The sequence below is a fragment of the Mytilus californianus genome, unplaced genomic scaffold, assembly GCF_021869535.1.
Source record: "Mytilus californianus isolate M0D057914Y unplaced genomic scaffold, xbMytCali1.0.p SCAF_14, whole genome shotgun sequence".
NCBI lineage: Eukaryota > Metazoa > Mollusca > Bivalvia > Mytilida > Mytilidae > Mytilus > Mytilus californianus.
In genome coordinates this window covers 12,002,823-12,020,222 of record NW_026262626.1, presented here as the reverse complement: position 1 = coordinate 12,020,222, position 17,400 = coordinate 12,002,823, and the positions used below count along the sequence as shown (strand labels likewise).

Genomic DNA, 17,400 nt, shown 5'->3' with positions numbered 1-17,400 from the left:
TTACTTTCCTAAAGTTATCAAGGGATTTACTTTTAAAAAAAAATATATGAATGCAAGTTTAAATGTTATAGAAGATAACAAATTAATCAAATAAGAACAAAATAACTTAACAAAGAAAGGTTGAAAATAAAATGCAAATATTTTTTTTTTTAAATCCCCAAACACGTGAAAAGATCAAAAGTACGCAAAAAAGTGCAATACCCATTGATGACGTAATTGATCTAATGACGTAATCCATGAACGCCCCCATCGAATTATGGCTGATCCCAAATCTTGGTTTCGAGTTTATCCTCCTGAGGTAGCAATACACAGTTAGAAGTTTAGTTTCGCATTATGGCCATGGTTAATTTTTTTAAATATGAAAGTTTTTGACCAATAAAATTGATTTTTAGATAGTTGAAGAATAATATAGCCTTCCAAGTGGGTTTATATGAACATCAAGATTGTTTTAGCATGTTTTATAGGCCATTTATCTGTTTGACAGTCCGTATTTTCACATCCGTACCGCCCATAGGTCCAGAAATTATTGTAGTGTTTTTTCAACAGAGATGTGACCCTCGAACTTTTCAATTCAACTTTATGGAAAAATGAGCAGAAATGCATATGATTTTTTTTTTTTTGACCTCTTGATATATAAATGTCTATGGTTTCAGGAAAGGTATCAATCTAATAGATTGAAATTTTCCTTTGGACCAAATTTTGGGGACTTTTGTGACATTTTCATCCCCCTTTTTGCAATATTTTGTATCAAATAAATGCAGATTAATTGTTGCCATGGTTACACTAAAAAGAGATTATATTTCACCATTATAACTATTGGAAATCAAATTTATGGAAGATGCTCTTTCCATAAATACACACATGCATTACACAAATATAAAGCCTTAATTTATTTGTCAGTAAGGAAGGGACAGAGGTACGTGGTTAAAAATTATGAGTGGAAATTTTAAGCTTTTTTCCTAACTGTGTATTGCTACCTGAAGTTGGGGATATAACGGAGTACAATAAATATATGGGAGGTGTCGACTTGAACGACATGCTCACTAGTTTTTACGAGGACGGCCGAAAATCAACGAAAATGTGGAAGAAGATCGTGTTTAACATTATAAACAGGATGGTCATAAATGCATATATTTTATATCAACAGAACTCCGACAATGTTAAATCTCGTATCCATTTTATACAATTATTTATTGATGACCTTTCCAAAGATCGTCGTAAAGGTGTTCATAAAACATGATATAAGAAACACATGCAGCAGACGATGTAACGCTGATGAATAAAATATCGTGTTTGATAAATGTTTATGTATCTTGAATTGTGTATCCCAAGCTCATATAATGAAATTATTCATAAAGAATAATCACAAACTTTTATAAGTAGTGACAAATCCATTTGCAATAGTTCTTATTCATATAACCGACTTTATTTGACTCGGGAGTTTATGATATTTTGACAGGTTACCTTCTCTGCTGGTCCCTGTTCAAGTAAGAAAAACTAAAAGAAGTAATTAAAGTGAGGCTAACAATCGGTGCAATTTTTTGTTCATGTATAGAAAACATAAAACAATTTATTCCCCACCTCCCCAAATTTATCCAATTGTGTAAGCTTGATTTTACTTTATCTAGTTGCTCTTATACTCGAACGTGGACCAGAATGTCCTACAACAGAGTAGGTAACCTGTCGAAATATTATAAGCTCCAGACGGACTATTAAAAGGTTTAATTCCCGCCAATTTTGGGCATACGATACAGTTACAGGGGAGGTAATGACGTTGCTAACGTAAAAGCTATTTTTTCGACGTCAAATTGTGACTTATCGGGAATGACGCCTCCGGGTGCGGGAGTTTCTCGCTGCATTGAAGACCCATTGGTGGCCTTCGGCTGTTGTCTGCTCTATGGTCGGGTTGTTGTCTCTTTGACACATTCCCCATTTCCATTCTCAATTTTAAAAGATGCATTTTTCGACTGTTTTTTATGATTTAAACTGATTTAACTTGAAAACGAGTACATATATATAACATGGACCCCTCTTTTTTTAAAATGGCATTAGGTTTGATTACGTATGAAGATTATTTGTACCAATTTTAATGAAAAAGGCAGCAATGAATTTTTTTTTAATTTTAAATTTGATAAATATACCGCAAAAAATGCCGTTGTTTTTCTAAAATCCTGAAACTTTGTTAAAAATAATTATTTCCTAAGAATTGTTGTACATATTAAGAGTATATTTACGTAAAGAAGATTTTCATGTTTTTACAAAAATCCGCTTGTATTTATCTGTTGAAATAAAAAAAAGTTAGGTGTGTCTATCCAAAGGATAGAAATGTAAAAAAAAAACCGAAATTTTGAGTAAATGTCTAAAATGTCGACCCCTTTTATCTCTTAAAGTAGCACATATTTGAATTACTTAGGTGACAAATAGCTTGTATGTAAATTTTCGTAAACAAATCATCATGGGATCGAATCTGTATCGTATGCCCTTAAACCTGTACTATGACGTCGACGTGATTTCTGTAAACGGAAAGACAACCAGAAAAAGCCTTTGCACTGAATGGGTTTTGTTTACAATTTGTTTGGCAATGAAAGGTAGATATTATACAATTATTGACTTTTGATGAGATTGATACAATCATTTATCAACCGCAGAGATATGATATTCACCAAGGTCAACCGATATCAAAAGTCAATTGTTTTATCATATGACTTTTTATCTTTCTCCAGTTTTCTTTTTGCTCAAGATACTTTTAAAAACTGCTCATTGTTTTTATACGTAATATATCTTCTACTTTTTTCAGCTTCTCACTGTTATAACTTGAAAATATTCAATACAGTGTACTAACAAAAAATACAGCGAAAACAAGAAGAAAAAGAAAAAACTTACGTCATTGACGTTGCCTTGGAATATCTATATAAATTTAGGAACACGTTAGCTGTTCCAAATCTTTTATTAACCTCTCATGATTTGCCCGCGGTGAATATATATAAAGGTTTATCAGAGAAGACTCCGTAATACTACGCGTTTAGCCAATGAGAAAAGAGAAATGTTTTTGTCATAATTATAATTGAACATTATTTTCGACTACATGTACATACATATATATATATATTATTTTCCTATACCTATTGTTATATATATAGGTTTATTCTTATGAGAGTATCATACAATATTTTGTACATATAATTCTAGATTTATGAAGTTTCGAATTTACGATGTAATTTTAAATGGCATTTCAGAATATTTAGCTGTTCAAATGAAGTTTCATTAAAAGAAATATATGAATTTAGCAAACATCTGCAATGATAAATACATATTCTATAAAGGGCTAGGTTTTAACTAAATAATCTGTAATTCATGGTAAAACCCGTAGTAAAAACTAGTTGCTCATGTCGTTTCTGTCAGAGGCGGATTTAGAGGGCTTTTCATGGGGGCCCGGCCCCCCTTTTCTGTATATTATATAGGGAATCACTGAAGCATGACTGGAGCGGGCCCCCTCTTAGGCAGTCAGCCCCCCCCCCCTCATGAAAATTTCTGGATCCGCCACTGTCTGTTACTCGATCGATCTTTCCGATGTAAGGGGACGACCATTTGATATTCTGGGGGGGGGGGGGGGGGGGGGGGGGGGGGGGCAGGAGGATTTTGAAAATAAATAACTCAGCCTTGATAATCACAAAAATAAATGGTTTGTTCTGTGGTAGTTTGAAAATAAATTACCTGACTTGCAATGTATTGAAAATAAATAACTCAGCAGGTCTAATCGAAAGTATGAGATGGCACCAGATTCTTCATAAATTCATCTTTTTTCCAAAAAAAAAAATTGGGAAACACTTCCCATATCTTTTAATAATAAAAGTATAAATATTATTTAAATATACTTGAAATGTCAGAAAATTGGTTTCATTTAACTTGAGGTTAATTGTCTCAGGAACACTTACCTCACTTTTATTAAATCAGGGCCGTAACTACATTGAGACAAATGCCTCGTGTAGGAAATTTCAAAACTAAACGCTTGTCTCCATATCAAATTGTGTTCACCGTGAGTGCCTTGCAAGAAGCAAGTTCTGTTCTCCCTCAGACGTAGCCCCTGATTTTTCGGGATCAATGTTTCTTATTTATTTGTCTTTTGTTCATTGATTGCCCTTCTGTATTCTGTTAGTGTTGCATTCATTTTGTAATTTAGTAATTTTATTATTAACTTGATCATGAGTTTAAAAAAACACAGCAGCCACAGACTTAACTATGTGAATAACGTTTTTGCTTTTAATATCATGCATATTTGTCTTTTGATCTTGTTCCTAGAAACTTAAGTCTTACACTGAATCTATAAGGTGATTTTGCTTTGAGACCAAAATATTTTCATAAAATTATTAAAACAGAACTTGCATTTTCAGTTTAAGAAAGGGTCTGGGGAACACCCAGAAGGCATGATTTTGCATCATTTGTTCTATAGCTTCTTGGGCCTTCAGCGGTTCAAAAACCCTTCAAAAAAAATTTTGCCTTGCTCCGCTCGGCGAAACATGTTTGCCAATACTTTTAAAAGAGCCTTAGTTACAACCAAACTTTAATACTGTGTATGTATGCAATACATGTATATGCATTGGGGGATATAGAAGATTCATTTCTGCAGAGGATAATAATTAATTCTGATTAAATGGTACATAATGACTCGACTATACATGAATTATTTATAATAAACAAATAACTTAAAAATTGTATGTTTTCGAATATTATAAATATAGTTGTGAAAATAAATAATCAGTCCCTTGCTTTAATGAAAATGAAAAATCTTGCTTAAATAGTGCAGAAAATAGATAATCTGTCCTCTTAGTTTACAAAAATAAATAACCGATCCAAAACAAATCCTCCTGGCCTCCCCCAGAATATCAAATGGTCGTCCCCTAAATACGTGTAGTTTAGTTTATTTTTAGAACCATAATATTACTGCGCAGCATAGCCCTACATTTTGTATTTATACAGGTTACTTCTCATCATCGAGGAAGAATGCCTGGTAAGTTTACTTGTTGTGACAAAGTGTCGAATTAATAACATATATCTGAGATTACTATAACACAGTGACATTGTAATTGTTATTAACAATGACATATATATCAATCATCATTACGGCCTATGTACTGTGTATTATATATGGCCGTGTTTACTGTTGACACGAATACACACTCAGGTACATGTGCAGAATAGTAAATTTAAATTGTTCGAACTGTACATTTCAGGGGCGGATTCAGGCGAGGGCGTGGCAGGCGTGCGCCCCCTCCTAACATTTGCAAAGCATGGGTTATCCTCAGCTTAATAAAGAATATTTCGATAATATTTTACCTAAAAAAAAGTTTTCCCCCAGCTCCGCCCCTGCATTTAAACAAAGATATTATGATAATAGACAAACAACAAACACTTAGATGCATGATTAGTTGTTATTGGCTTTGAACTATATATATAGCTGTCAGTAACTGCGAATACTCTCAGATCTGTACTGATCTTTTTGTTGTGGGGATGTATAAGTATACCCTGCCACGTCCACTCTGTGTTTTCTTTAGATGTATTTCTATTTGTATCTATCTGGTGAGTTAAGCTTTTTCAACTGATTTTATAGTTTTTTCTTATGTTGTACTGTTACACCACTATCCCAGGTTAAGAGGAGGGTTGGCGCTTCAAACTAGTTTAACCCCGCCACATTCTTTATGTGCCTCAGTGTCCCAAGTCAGGAGCCTGTAATTCAGTGATTGTCGTTTGTTGCTGTGTAACATATTTGTTTTTTGTTCATTATTTTGTACATGAATTAGGCCATTACTTTCCTCGTTTGAATTGTTTTACATTTGTCATTTCGGGGCCTTTTATAGCTGGCTATGCGGTATGGGCTTTGTTCATTTTTGAAGGCCGTAAGGTGACCTATAGTTCTTGATTTCTGTGTCATTTGGTCTCTTGTGGAGAGTTGTCTCATTGACAATCATACCACATCTTCTTATTTTTATACTATATAATAAATCATTTCCCATGCAGTGGCGTAGGAGTGTAAGAGTAGAGTAGACCACAAGCATTATACGTTAAGTTAGATCTTTGATAATAAAATATGGGCAATGGAGAGAAAAAAGTATCAATGTATATACATATCTTTTTTATGCAATCATAGGTTTGAACGTCGTTTTCAATTTAGACTTGTTCATATCTTTTTTATATACATTGACAAGATTTTGTTCCCATTGTCCATATTTTAGTATTATTTTATTGATAGAACGTCTACAGCCTGTGAGTGAAAGTGTATGTGTTTGTGAAAGGGGGAAGGAACTTCTGAAAATGACAAGCAAATTAAAAAAAGACCATTTATTAAATAGTCAAATAATCAAGTAGTTAGTCCTTCATTAATTTTCATTTTTTGTAGTTTATATCTTTTTTTAAATGTGTTTAAATGTATGGGCCCCCCTGCTCCTACAAATGTTCACCACTGCCATACACTTTAGAACAGAATATACTATTTCCAAATTAATGGACCCACAAAGGGCACTGCAACATGAGTTTATAACAGTAAACAATTAAATTAATACAAAAGAACAATATATATAATATATCAGGTAAGAACTCAGATAAACATGACAAAGTTTAAGGCAAGTGATCACAGATCTATATAAACATTTACTCACATAATAAATAAATATCTTTGTCCTTATTGTTTGATATATGGCAGAACTTTTCCTCCTCATTTATTCCGCTAAAATTTTCTTTTAATTAGATATGATAGTTAAAACTTGTGTTTGCACATTTAATTAGAAAATGTAAATAAAGTGCTAATTTGCATGTAATACTTGCCACTGGTCATTTATCAAAAATCCACAACCCATCTAGAATTATGAGAAAGGGTATATATTCATTTATAATACCTCCATTGTCCCCCTCTTTCTTGGCATAATGTTTTATAACCTGGTTTGGTCTTCAATATTATTAAAAGTTGTAAATTACGAAGGGAAGGGAAATCTCAAATAACAAGATGAATATGAAATAAGGAGATGTGGTATTTTTGTCAATTCTGCAACTATCCACTGGAGTTCAAATGATTGGATTTAAGGACTGAACTATAGGTCTCCGTACGGGCGTCAATAAAGAGCAAAGTCTGTACCGTATTTTCCACTATAAAAGCTTTTGAGCACTATTTTGATGACCATTGCTTAGTTATCCCTTGAAGTGATGGAATGACAATAACATGAGATAGTAAAACTCATTGTTAGAACTTTTTTATCTAACCAATTTGTATGAGTACAAATGTATTTTGATATAAGTTAATACATATTTTAGGTCCACTTACATCTGGAGTTGTGGCCGTGGCAGCTGGAGTTACTGCAACTGTAGCAGCACCCTTTGTATTAAGTGCTGCAGGGTTTGGAGCAGCAGGAGTCGCGGCTGGTACTGTGGCTGCATGGATACAGGTAACCTTTTTATAACAGTAAACATTGATTGCAATTTGTTTGAAAAAACTACTATTTTTTAGCTAGACACTCTTTTCTTATACAATTGATAACAGTCCAGAGTAAAAATTAGTGAAAGGAAATATGGGGTATACAATGTATGTTTATTGATAAGCAACGTAATTAAAAACGCAATAGACAACAAAAACATCTTCTTAACATCTTTTAAGTATTTAAAATTGAGAATGGAAATGGGGAATGTGTCAAAGAGACAACAACCCGACCATAGAGCAGACAACAGCCGAAGGCCACCAATGGGTCTTCAATGCAGCGAGAAACTCCCGCACCCGGAGGCGTCCTTCAGTTGGCCCCTAAACAAATATGTATACTAGTTCAGTGATAATGGACGTCATACTAAACTCCAAATTATACACAAGAAACTAAAATTAAAAATGATACAAGACTAACATAGGCCAGAGGCTCCTGACTTGGGACAGGCGCAAACATGCGGCGGGGTTAAACATGTTTTTTGAGATCTCAACCCTCCCCCTATACCTCTAGCCAATGTAGAAAAAACAAACGTACAACAGTACGCACAGTAAAACTCAGTTCAAGAGCAGTCCGAGTCCGATGTCAAAATAGGAAACAAAAGAAAATAAACAAAATGACAATAATACATGAATACGAACAGACTACTTCTGTAGCAGTTACTGACATGCCAGCTCCAGACCTCAATTAAACTGATTGAAAGATTATGTCTTCATCATATGAATATCAGGCACAATCCCTCCTGTTAGGGGTTTAGTATTATACCATCATAAAATATATGAGAAGAACATAACCCGTGTCATGCCAACAACTGGTTTTAGAATAAATATGTTTAATTCCGATGCAAAGACACTATAAGTGAATCAATATTAAAGTCAAAATATGCAATCTTTAATGACCTGACAACAGTATCGTAACTATATCCCTTCTTAATTAGTCTGTTTAAAGGTTTTGTTAGCTTTTCAGGTGAATACTGACTATTTGTGCTTTGTAAAGTATATTACCATAAAGGATTGGATGTGAAATACCCGAACGTATAAGATGTCTGCATGTTGAGTTATATTTACGAATGATGTCCTTATACCGATGATAAAATTTAGTAAATGTTTTGACTAGTTTATGATATCGAAAACCCTGGTGTAATAATTTTTCAGTAATACATAAATTTCTCTCGCTAAAATCCAATACGTTGTTACATACACGAGCGAATCGTACAAGTTGAGATATATAAACACCGTAAGATGTGAACAAGGGAACGTCACCATCTAAAAATGAATAATCAACGATAGGAAATGAAAAATCATCTCTTTTATCATAAATTTTTGTATTAAGCTTCCCGTTAACGATATAGATATCAAGATCGAGGAAAGGACAGTGGTCATTGTTAGTATTAGCTTTATTTAAAGTAAGTTCAACAGGATAAATTTCTTTAGTATACACACTGAAGTCGTCATTATTGAGAGCCAATATATCATCCAAATATCTAAAAGAATTTTTAAATTTTTGTATCAGATGTTGTTTCGATATACATGTAATATACATGTAAATACTTTTGATCAAGAAAAAATTAACATTGGAAAGGGATAGGTTTATTTTATAACTTTAATTTGTTTTTTTGAAATCTTTATAGACTCCGATAACTGCAGCAGGTGGATGGTTTGCTGTTTGCCAGAGTGCTGGGGTTTTAGGGATGGCAGCCTCAACAAAAGTAGCGATAGGAGCAACAGTAGGAACCGTAGCTGGAGCAGTCACAAAATTTATAAGATAAAAGTCAACATTCAATAGCGAATTCCAGACAGTGTGCTTTATGTTTTTGAAATATTAATATTGCAACTTTGTGAATGTATAATGAGATCATCAGTCAAGTTAATTTATTTCGTACGCAATTTGATTAAAACGTTATTCAGATGTCTGTGTTTTAATATAATTGTATCTTATAGTATTAGAGACGTCTGGTCTATATTTGACCAATACTAAGAATGGATTGCTTTCAAGTTAACCGACTTGGTGGTCTCGCGGTAGCGTGCTCACCTCGTGTGCGGGTGTTCGTTAATTCGAATCCCGGCCGGGTGAAACCGAATATTTTAAAATTGGTATTTGCTGGTTCTCCTTTAAGCATGCGGCATAAAAGAGTAAGAGCAAATAATTGTTGGCTCGGAGTCAGAATAATGTGTCCGGGTAGGGTGAGATGTCTTCCTGTGGACTGTTACCTTGTGAACTAGCACGTTAAAGATCAGACTCAGCGTGTCGATCCAGTACACAATAGGGTTTATTTATATTCATATCTCATGATCATGACTTTTGTTCTCGTCCTGAATATGCATTTAATATGCCACTGGACGTTAAACAGCCATCCCGTCCATTTTTTTATTATCCATTACTGAGTTTTTTCTCAGTTTTTTTTTGTGGTAAAGGGGAAATAATCCAATTTGAATCAGGTTGCATCGTCCTTGCAAATGCATTATATGTATAGCTTAGACAATTTAGTTTTAAAATCACTCAACCTGCAACTAATTGCAACACTAGGTTTCTTCAGTGGAAGTAATAATTCTGGCTTGTACTAACATTATACATAACATACACAGAAATATGATTTGCGGCAGAGGTCATTTTTGGACGAATAATGTTTTTAGAGAAAATTTACTCAAAACTGAAATGAAGGAAAACTGTTATTTATGGTTACACTTTGAGAATGTCAGACCTGGTAAAGATTTAGCTTTTATATTTTCAAGTTGCTATATAGTTTCTTTCAAGTAAAATATTGATATACAGTTAGTTTGGGATAAAAATGGAAGTCTCTCTAACGGAATTCCGCCATAATATAGAATTCAGCCATGCAATTGCCTTTTCTCCAGTTTTTTTTATTACCTCTTTCTAAATGTTTCAGTCATGAGAACTTTGGCTTGCATCTAAGATACACATCAGTCTTGATTTTCTTTAGTACACATGGGGTTTACCTATTCCAAACAACCTAATTGTTGTATCACACAGTCATTGCATTGATAAATGGGAGCTGGTAACAAAGTTTTTCGCCGATTACTAATTTTGTTTTGGATATATACCATGTTTTGTGTACCATTTTAGTAGTTTGATTATCTGATGTAAAATATATTGTAATTTGGTTTTGTTTGGAATTAATGACAAAGCAAGACAAGTATAATCAGTGTCTTCTCCAAATACAACTATACTTCTTTTGCATGTGACTTTGTGACAGCTGTTTGCACTATTAATAAATATGCATTCTCTTTTGCCTCGCGAAACAACAACTTATTCCCATTTGAAATGTCACAACAGCCTTCCCCAGATTTTTTGCTAAAAATAATTTACTGCAAATCAGAATGTAATACCAGGATATGCGGTTGCAGAGAAAGTTGCAGATTTCTCGAAAAGTCGTGGTTCAAATGTTTTGACCACTAAAATGTTGCAAATGACCGACACAATTTTAATATTTTGCAAAAGAAATTCTATGACAAGATAAACTATATTCCTTTAAATAGTCATTCTTTTCTTTCGTTCCATACCTATTAGGCATACTAAAAGAGGCACAATTATTTATCACAATTACCATACGATGTTTCGACATTGCCTGATTTTAAAGCATTGTGGATTACATCTGTAAAAATAAAAATACATAGATTCATTTTATGCCCGAACTACGATAGTAGGGGCATCGTTGGGAATGATGGTTGTTCAACATACAAATAATAGATTTAAAGAAACAGAACAATAACATATTGATTTCGCTAATTTTGACAGTTGCGATACAAGCAAAACACCCATAACTGTAAAATGTAAGAAAATACACCACAAGTGCAGAGACACATTTTACTGCACCAACACAGCATGAGCAGTTTCAACATAATGCATTCCATGATAATGGTCAAATTACTAAGTATTTTATTTATCAATTATACATTCAATAATTACAATTGACTGGAAGCGAGGTTTCTGTTGAGTACTGGTTCAACTCATTGAGGAACTCTGCCATGATTAACCTGGTTGGTCGCTGTTAAAAAATCATGTATCCAATCTTTAAAAGTTTTGCTTATATCAGTTTGTTAACCTGCAACTATTTGATGAGGGCTTTAAGTTTGTAGAATTCAACCAAACTTGGATTTTAGTACTGCACCTGTTTCTTCAATTTTCGTTTGGTGATTTTTATTCTGCATGCGACACATGTCTTCATTGGAAGACTCAATATCTATGTTTAAACTATCGAGACAGTTCAAATTTTGTTTCATCGGAGGCCGTCATCGGATTTCGGTTCCGTTTCATCACGATATACGTACATGTTGGACTTCAACTGTACTATAGATATTATGAACATTCGTCAGAAAAAGTTTTTTTTTAAGTCAACCGACTATTTTAAAAGTGTTTATAATGTCACATACTCACTTCCTTAATAATTAGCATGATGAATGTACAAAAAAATCTGCCACGTGCATATGACCTAACGGAAAACACGTTGGAAAACCTTTTCGGTTACTATTAATATAAAAATAAGGAGATGTGGTATGATTGCCTATGAGACAACTATCCACTAAAGTTCAAATTATGTGGATGTAAGCACTTATAGGTAGCCGTACGGCCTTCAACAAAGAGAAAAACCCATACCGTATAGTCGGCTATAAAAGGCCACGACCTGAAAAATATATGAAACAATTCAATTGAGAAAACTAACGGCCTAATTTATAAAAAAAATAATTTACGAAAAACAAATGACAGACATGAACCAACGACAACCACTGAACTACAGGCTCTTGATTTGGGACTCGATCATAAAGAATGAGGCGGGGTTAAACATGTTTGTGAGCGCTCAACCCTCCCCTAACCTGAGACAGCACAACATGAGAACAAGTAACCAATTCTTTAATGACCGTTATTGAAGTTATTAACTCTGCAGTCTGATTAAAAACAGCCCCCCCCCCCCTAATCCACTTGCGCAAGTGGGTAGTGGGGGCTGGTTTTAATCAGACTGTTAACTCAATGACATCCAATAATCTCATTGTTTGACAACCAATCAAATAAGCATGCAAAGTGGTAAACAACAACATAATCAATTCGTTAGCTCTCTGTAAATAAACAATCATGAATATGCATGATCTATTTTCCACTGAACATTAAGCAAACAACAGTCTATCAATTTTAAAATCTCTTTACACAATATCGTTAAACTTATAAAAATCAAATATGAAATATTCAGAAGAAATTTGAGATTTTTGAGAGTGAATTCACTTTTATCATGTCTGTAGTGTATACTTATAGAGTGTGGTAAGTTTGAGTCCCGTGAGACCCTTGAAGGAAGTTTGTGTTGTTCCGGATCCGTCTTTAGTTTTTATACGACCTCAATTTTTTTTTTCAGGACAATAACTTATTTATAAGTGTATGGATCCCTATGAAACTATACCACAAGGTTCCATACTTTAAAAGGAAGAGAGGCGAAAGATACCAAATTGACATTCAAACTCATAAGTCGAAAATAAACTGATACTAATAAACTAGTAATTTTGGGGCCCTGTATAGCTTGCTGTTCGGTTTGAGCCAAGGCTCCTTGTTGAAGGTCGTACTTTGACCTATAATTGTTAACCATTGATGTATACATTGTGACTTGGATGGAGAGTTGTCTCATTGGCACTCATACCACATCTTCTTATTTATATTGACAACGCCATGATTAAAAAAGAAAAAGACAAACAGACAAACAATAGTACACAAAACACAACATAGAAAACTAAAGACTGAGCAACACGAACCCCACCAAAAAATGGGGGTTATCTCAGGTGCTCCGGAAGGGTAAGCAGATCCTACTTCTCATGTGGCGCCCGTCGTGTTGCTCATGTTAGTACAACCATAGAAATAAGTCTAATTCGGTAGGTCACATTCGGGGAAAAGGGGACGACATTTGGTACATATCCGCTAGCATCTGTGAAACGGATATTCCATAACGGACAACCAACTCGTGATGGCGTCCGTAAAATTAACGAAGGGATGATTTCAACTTCACCACTTGGAACTCTTGGTTTAATAGCTCACGACTTCCTTGTGAGCAGCAACCCTCTATCAAGGAAATCATGATAGAAAATACAAGCCCTGGAATATCGTATCAACTGGGAGATATATACATACTCTGTATGCAGGCGCTACTGGAATGTTGGGATTGATTTTGTGGGTTATGGCCCAAACCATTTAGGAATTAGGGGGGAAAAATAGGATTTTCTGGTTTCCGGACAATAGCTTGAGTATAATTATATGGATCTCCATGAAATTAAACCCCAAGGTTCCATACCAAAAAAGGAAAGTGTGGATTGATTTTAGAGGTTATGGCCCAAACCGTTTAGGAAAAAGGGGTCAAGAATAATATTTTTCTAATATTTTGTATAAATTGCTTATTTCTTGACCAATTTCAATGAAGTTTAATGCAAAGTCTTGAATTCTTGACGTTGTTTAATATGCTGAATCTAACCGTTTATTTAGATTTTGGATTTTTGGCCCCGTTTTTGAATTGGTCCACATGAAGGTCTAAGAGTAAACTTTGTTTGATTTCATCAAAAATTGAACTATTGGAGTTCTTTGATATGCCGTATCTAATCGTGTAAATGTATTTAGAATTTTTATTTTGGGCCAGTTTTCAAATTAGTCCACACTAAGGTCCAAAGGGTTCAAATCAAACTTTGTTTGATTTTAAAAAAGAAATGAATTCTTAGTTTTTTTGATATGCCGAATCTAACCGTGTATTTAGATTTTTTTATTTTGGGCCCGGTTTTCAAGTTTCAAATCGGGATCCAAAATTAAACTTTGTTTGATTTCAACAAAAATCGAATAAATAGTGTTCTATGATACATGTATTATATTAAATCTAACTTTGTATTTAGATTTTTGATTTTGGGCCCTGTTATAAAATTGGTCCACATTGAGGTCCAAATGGTCCAAAATTAAACTTTGTTTGATTTCATTAAAAATTTAATTTTTGAGGTTCTTTGATATGCCGATTCTAATCATGTATTTAGATTTTGGATTGGACCGTAATAGGTAATGTCCAATTTCAAATTTTTAAGTTCTTGGACCACATTCATTCTGTGTCAGAAACTATGCTATATATATGTCAAATGTTTAATCAAAATCCAAATTCAGAGCTGTATTGCAGAAATAATAGAAATAGTAAGTAGAGACATAGTTAAAAATAGATACAGCATCAATAGAAAATGAAAGGATATGGAGTAAATGTGCATGGGACAAAATCGCACACAATACATAGAAAACATAGAAAATTATCAATGAACAGGGCTTTTATTCCTGTTCTTCATCTTGACAGTTGATGTAGGGTCTTCAACAATGAACGAATCATTCATACCCTACAACAAGGTCAAGACGGCCCCTAGCGTCGACTTAAGCGGTACTATTGATAAAAATAAACCACAGTTCACCTTCTTGCTCCCTACCGGCGTCGGAGTGCCAACTTGTGCGATGCTTGTGTACGACGGTTCTCCAATCGAAAGCTCCAGGGATACAAGAAAAGTGCAGTAATTTTGAAAGACATCGATCGCCGCTAAAATATGCCTTGAATTTACACATGTCGGGAGCGATCAATGAATTATATAATTTATAATTACGGGCGTGGTTTTTCAACAATCTAGTTTTAGGGAAGAAATAATGTATAAATATAGTTTGAAATTTACTGTTCATTATTAAACATTTTGAAAAATAATAACAGGTAAGTTTTAAAGATTTTTTAAAGAAATTGTATTAATAAGGAATGATATTTTAGAAATTGTTTTTTTTTTTCATTTTGTAAATTTTTTTTGAAGAAGTTCCTGGTAGGTTTGTTTGTTATTTTGTATAAATTAATTTTCAGAATGCTATTTATAATATATATTTTGTTTATGATGAAGCCCCTTTAACAACTTAGCTGATATTTTCCATTGATAAATAGATAAATTAAATTCTTGGTGTACTTGGATATGCAGAATCTAGTAACCTTGTATTTAGATTTTGGATATTGGACCATAATACATGTAGGTAAAATTCAAATTGTTTAGTTCTTTGACCACATTCATTCTGTGTCAGAAACCTATGCTGTGTCAAATATTTAATAACAATCCAAATTCAGAGCTGTATGTATTGAATATTGAATGTAGTGTCCATAATTGCCCCAACTGTTCAGGGTTCGACCTCTTCGGTCGTATCAAGCTGCATCAAGCGGAGCATTTTATTAACAGGATTTTCGAAGGAAATATCGGTTATTAAAATGGGAATGTATGGCGGGCGGCTTGGCGGGCAAACGGGCGGCTGCCAAACAGTGTCAGCACAATAACATGAAAACGCTTTGTGGCACCGTTAAAGTCCACAATTTCTCTAAAGTCCACAACACCGCTAAAGTCCACAACAAATTTCCGCTAAAGTCCACAACGCCGTTAAAGTCCACAAACTTTCCGCTAAAGTCCACAAAATGACCTCCGCTAAAGTCCACAAAAAACACCGTTAAAGTCCACAAAAACAAGTTCCGCTAAAGTCCACAAAAAACCACCGTTAAAGTCCACATATTTTTTTTTATTATCAAAAAATCGATTCGCTTTTTTTTTTATCCCGACAGTATAGATCTAATAAAAAGCATGGGCTTTTGTTCTTGGAAAGTATTTCTATCAGCTTGAATTATATTTTTGATAAATGAAAAGATTATAGTATCTGATTTTGATCCCCAATAAATTTGCTCTTTGTATTGCGATTTTATATCTATCAAACAGACAACATTTCTGAAAAGTTATCTAGCTATAATGGTGCTCTTTTTTGTATTCTTTAGTAAACATGTGTACATCCACAAGAAACTCAAACATAACGTTCTCTTTATGTATATGCTGGAGACACTGACAAATCTTGGAGCCTATATTTGACATTGAAATTTCCTTTGCAACGATCTACAAAACATAAGAAAGAAATCCATTCAGTGTCTCTTAGGCTCCACAGCAGCCAAAACGGTCCGTAAATCTAAAAAATAGACGTTAAACCATAATGTTCTTGTTTGAAATCAAAATAATGATGAAGAATTCCACACAAGCATTTTGTGCGGCTAAGCAGATTTCCATCACTCATTGGTTTGTATGTTTGTTTGGTTTTCAAAAAGGAAAATGTATTTAGATATAGGAAGATGTGGTATGAGTGCCAATGATACAACTCTCAATCCAAGTCACAATTTATAAAAGTAAACTATTATAGGTCAAGGTACGGTCTTCAACACGGAGCCTAGGCTCACACAAAACAGCAAGCTATAAAGGCCCCAAAAATTACTAGTGTAAAACCATTCAAACGATTAAACCAACGGTATAATCTATATAAAAAACGAGAAACGAGAAACACTTATGAACCACATAAACAAACGACAACTACTGAACATCAGATTCCTGACTTAGGACAGGTGCAAACAATTGCAGCGGGATTAAACGTTTTAATGGTACCAAACCTTCTCCCTTTTCTAAAACAGTAGTATAACATCACAACATAGAAAGACACACTATAAAATATCAATTGAAAGTGACACAAATAAACACACAATGAACGAATAACTTTGATCTGTGATACAATGCAAATACAGAGTTAATAAAAATAAGGGATGAATTATTAAAGTAAAAGTATAAACCTTCTGTGAAATGTTTAACAATTTTAGAAAAACATCAATTCCAATTGTGACGTCAATCACGTGCAGCCCATGTTTTATTGTAATAAGAACATGGCTTTGTTTCCAAAGCGAAAGAAGGACGTCATATTAGAATTTCTTTTTGACTCTCGCCCACAAGGAAAATTAGATTTTTTACATTTACATGTTTTACATGTTTTGTTCATGTACATTCCTTTCCATTTGCATTTTTTAGTAAAGTTCCTAAATATTCTATAAACTTGTCCTCCCACATTATGTTTACTTCCAATAAAATCTATTTCAGCGAGCATT

The 17,400-nt window shown here is 33.8% G+C and overlaps 1 protein-coding gene across 1 annotated transcript; it reads left to right on the top strand.

Annotated features, from left to right (window-relative positions):
- Positions 1 to 4,904: 4,904 nt before the first annotated feature.
- On the top strand, positions 4,905 to 9,368 carry LOC127724206 (interferon alpha-inducible protein 27-like protein 2B). The gene is made up of 3 exons (XM_052231104.1): positions 4,905 to 5,008; positions 7,303 to 7,433; positions 9,091 to 9,368. Exons 1-3 carry the CDS (start codon positions 5,002 to 5,004, stop codon positions 9,226 to 9,228), a joined length of 276 nt encoding a protein of 91 aa, XP_052087064.1. The 5' UTR covers positions 4,905 to 5,001; the 3' UTR covers positions 9,229 to 9,368.
- The last annotated feature ends 8,032 nt before the right edge of the window (positions 9,369 to 17,400 follow it).

What these genes read in the sequence shown, in the direction of transcription:
- LOC127724206 (XM_052231104.1), top strand. An exon ending in CTGTGGCTGCATGGATACAG is followed by an intron (nt 7,434 to 9,090) that starts GTAACCTTTTTA and finishes AAATCTTTATAG; the next exon opens with ACTCCGATAACTGCAGCAGG.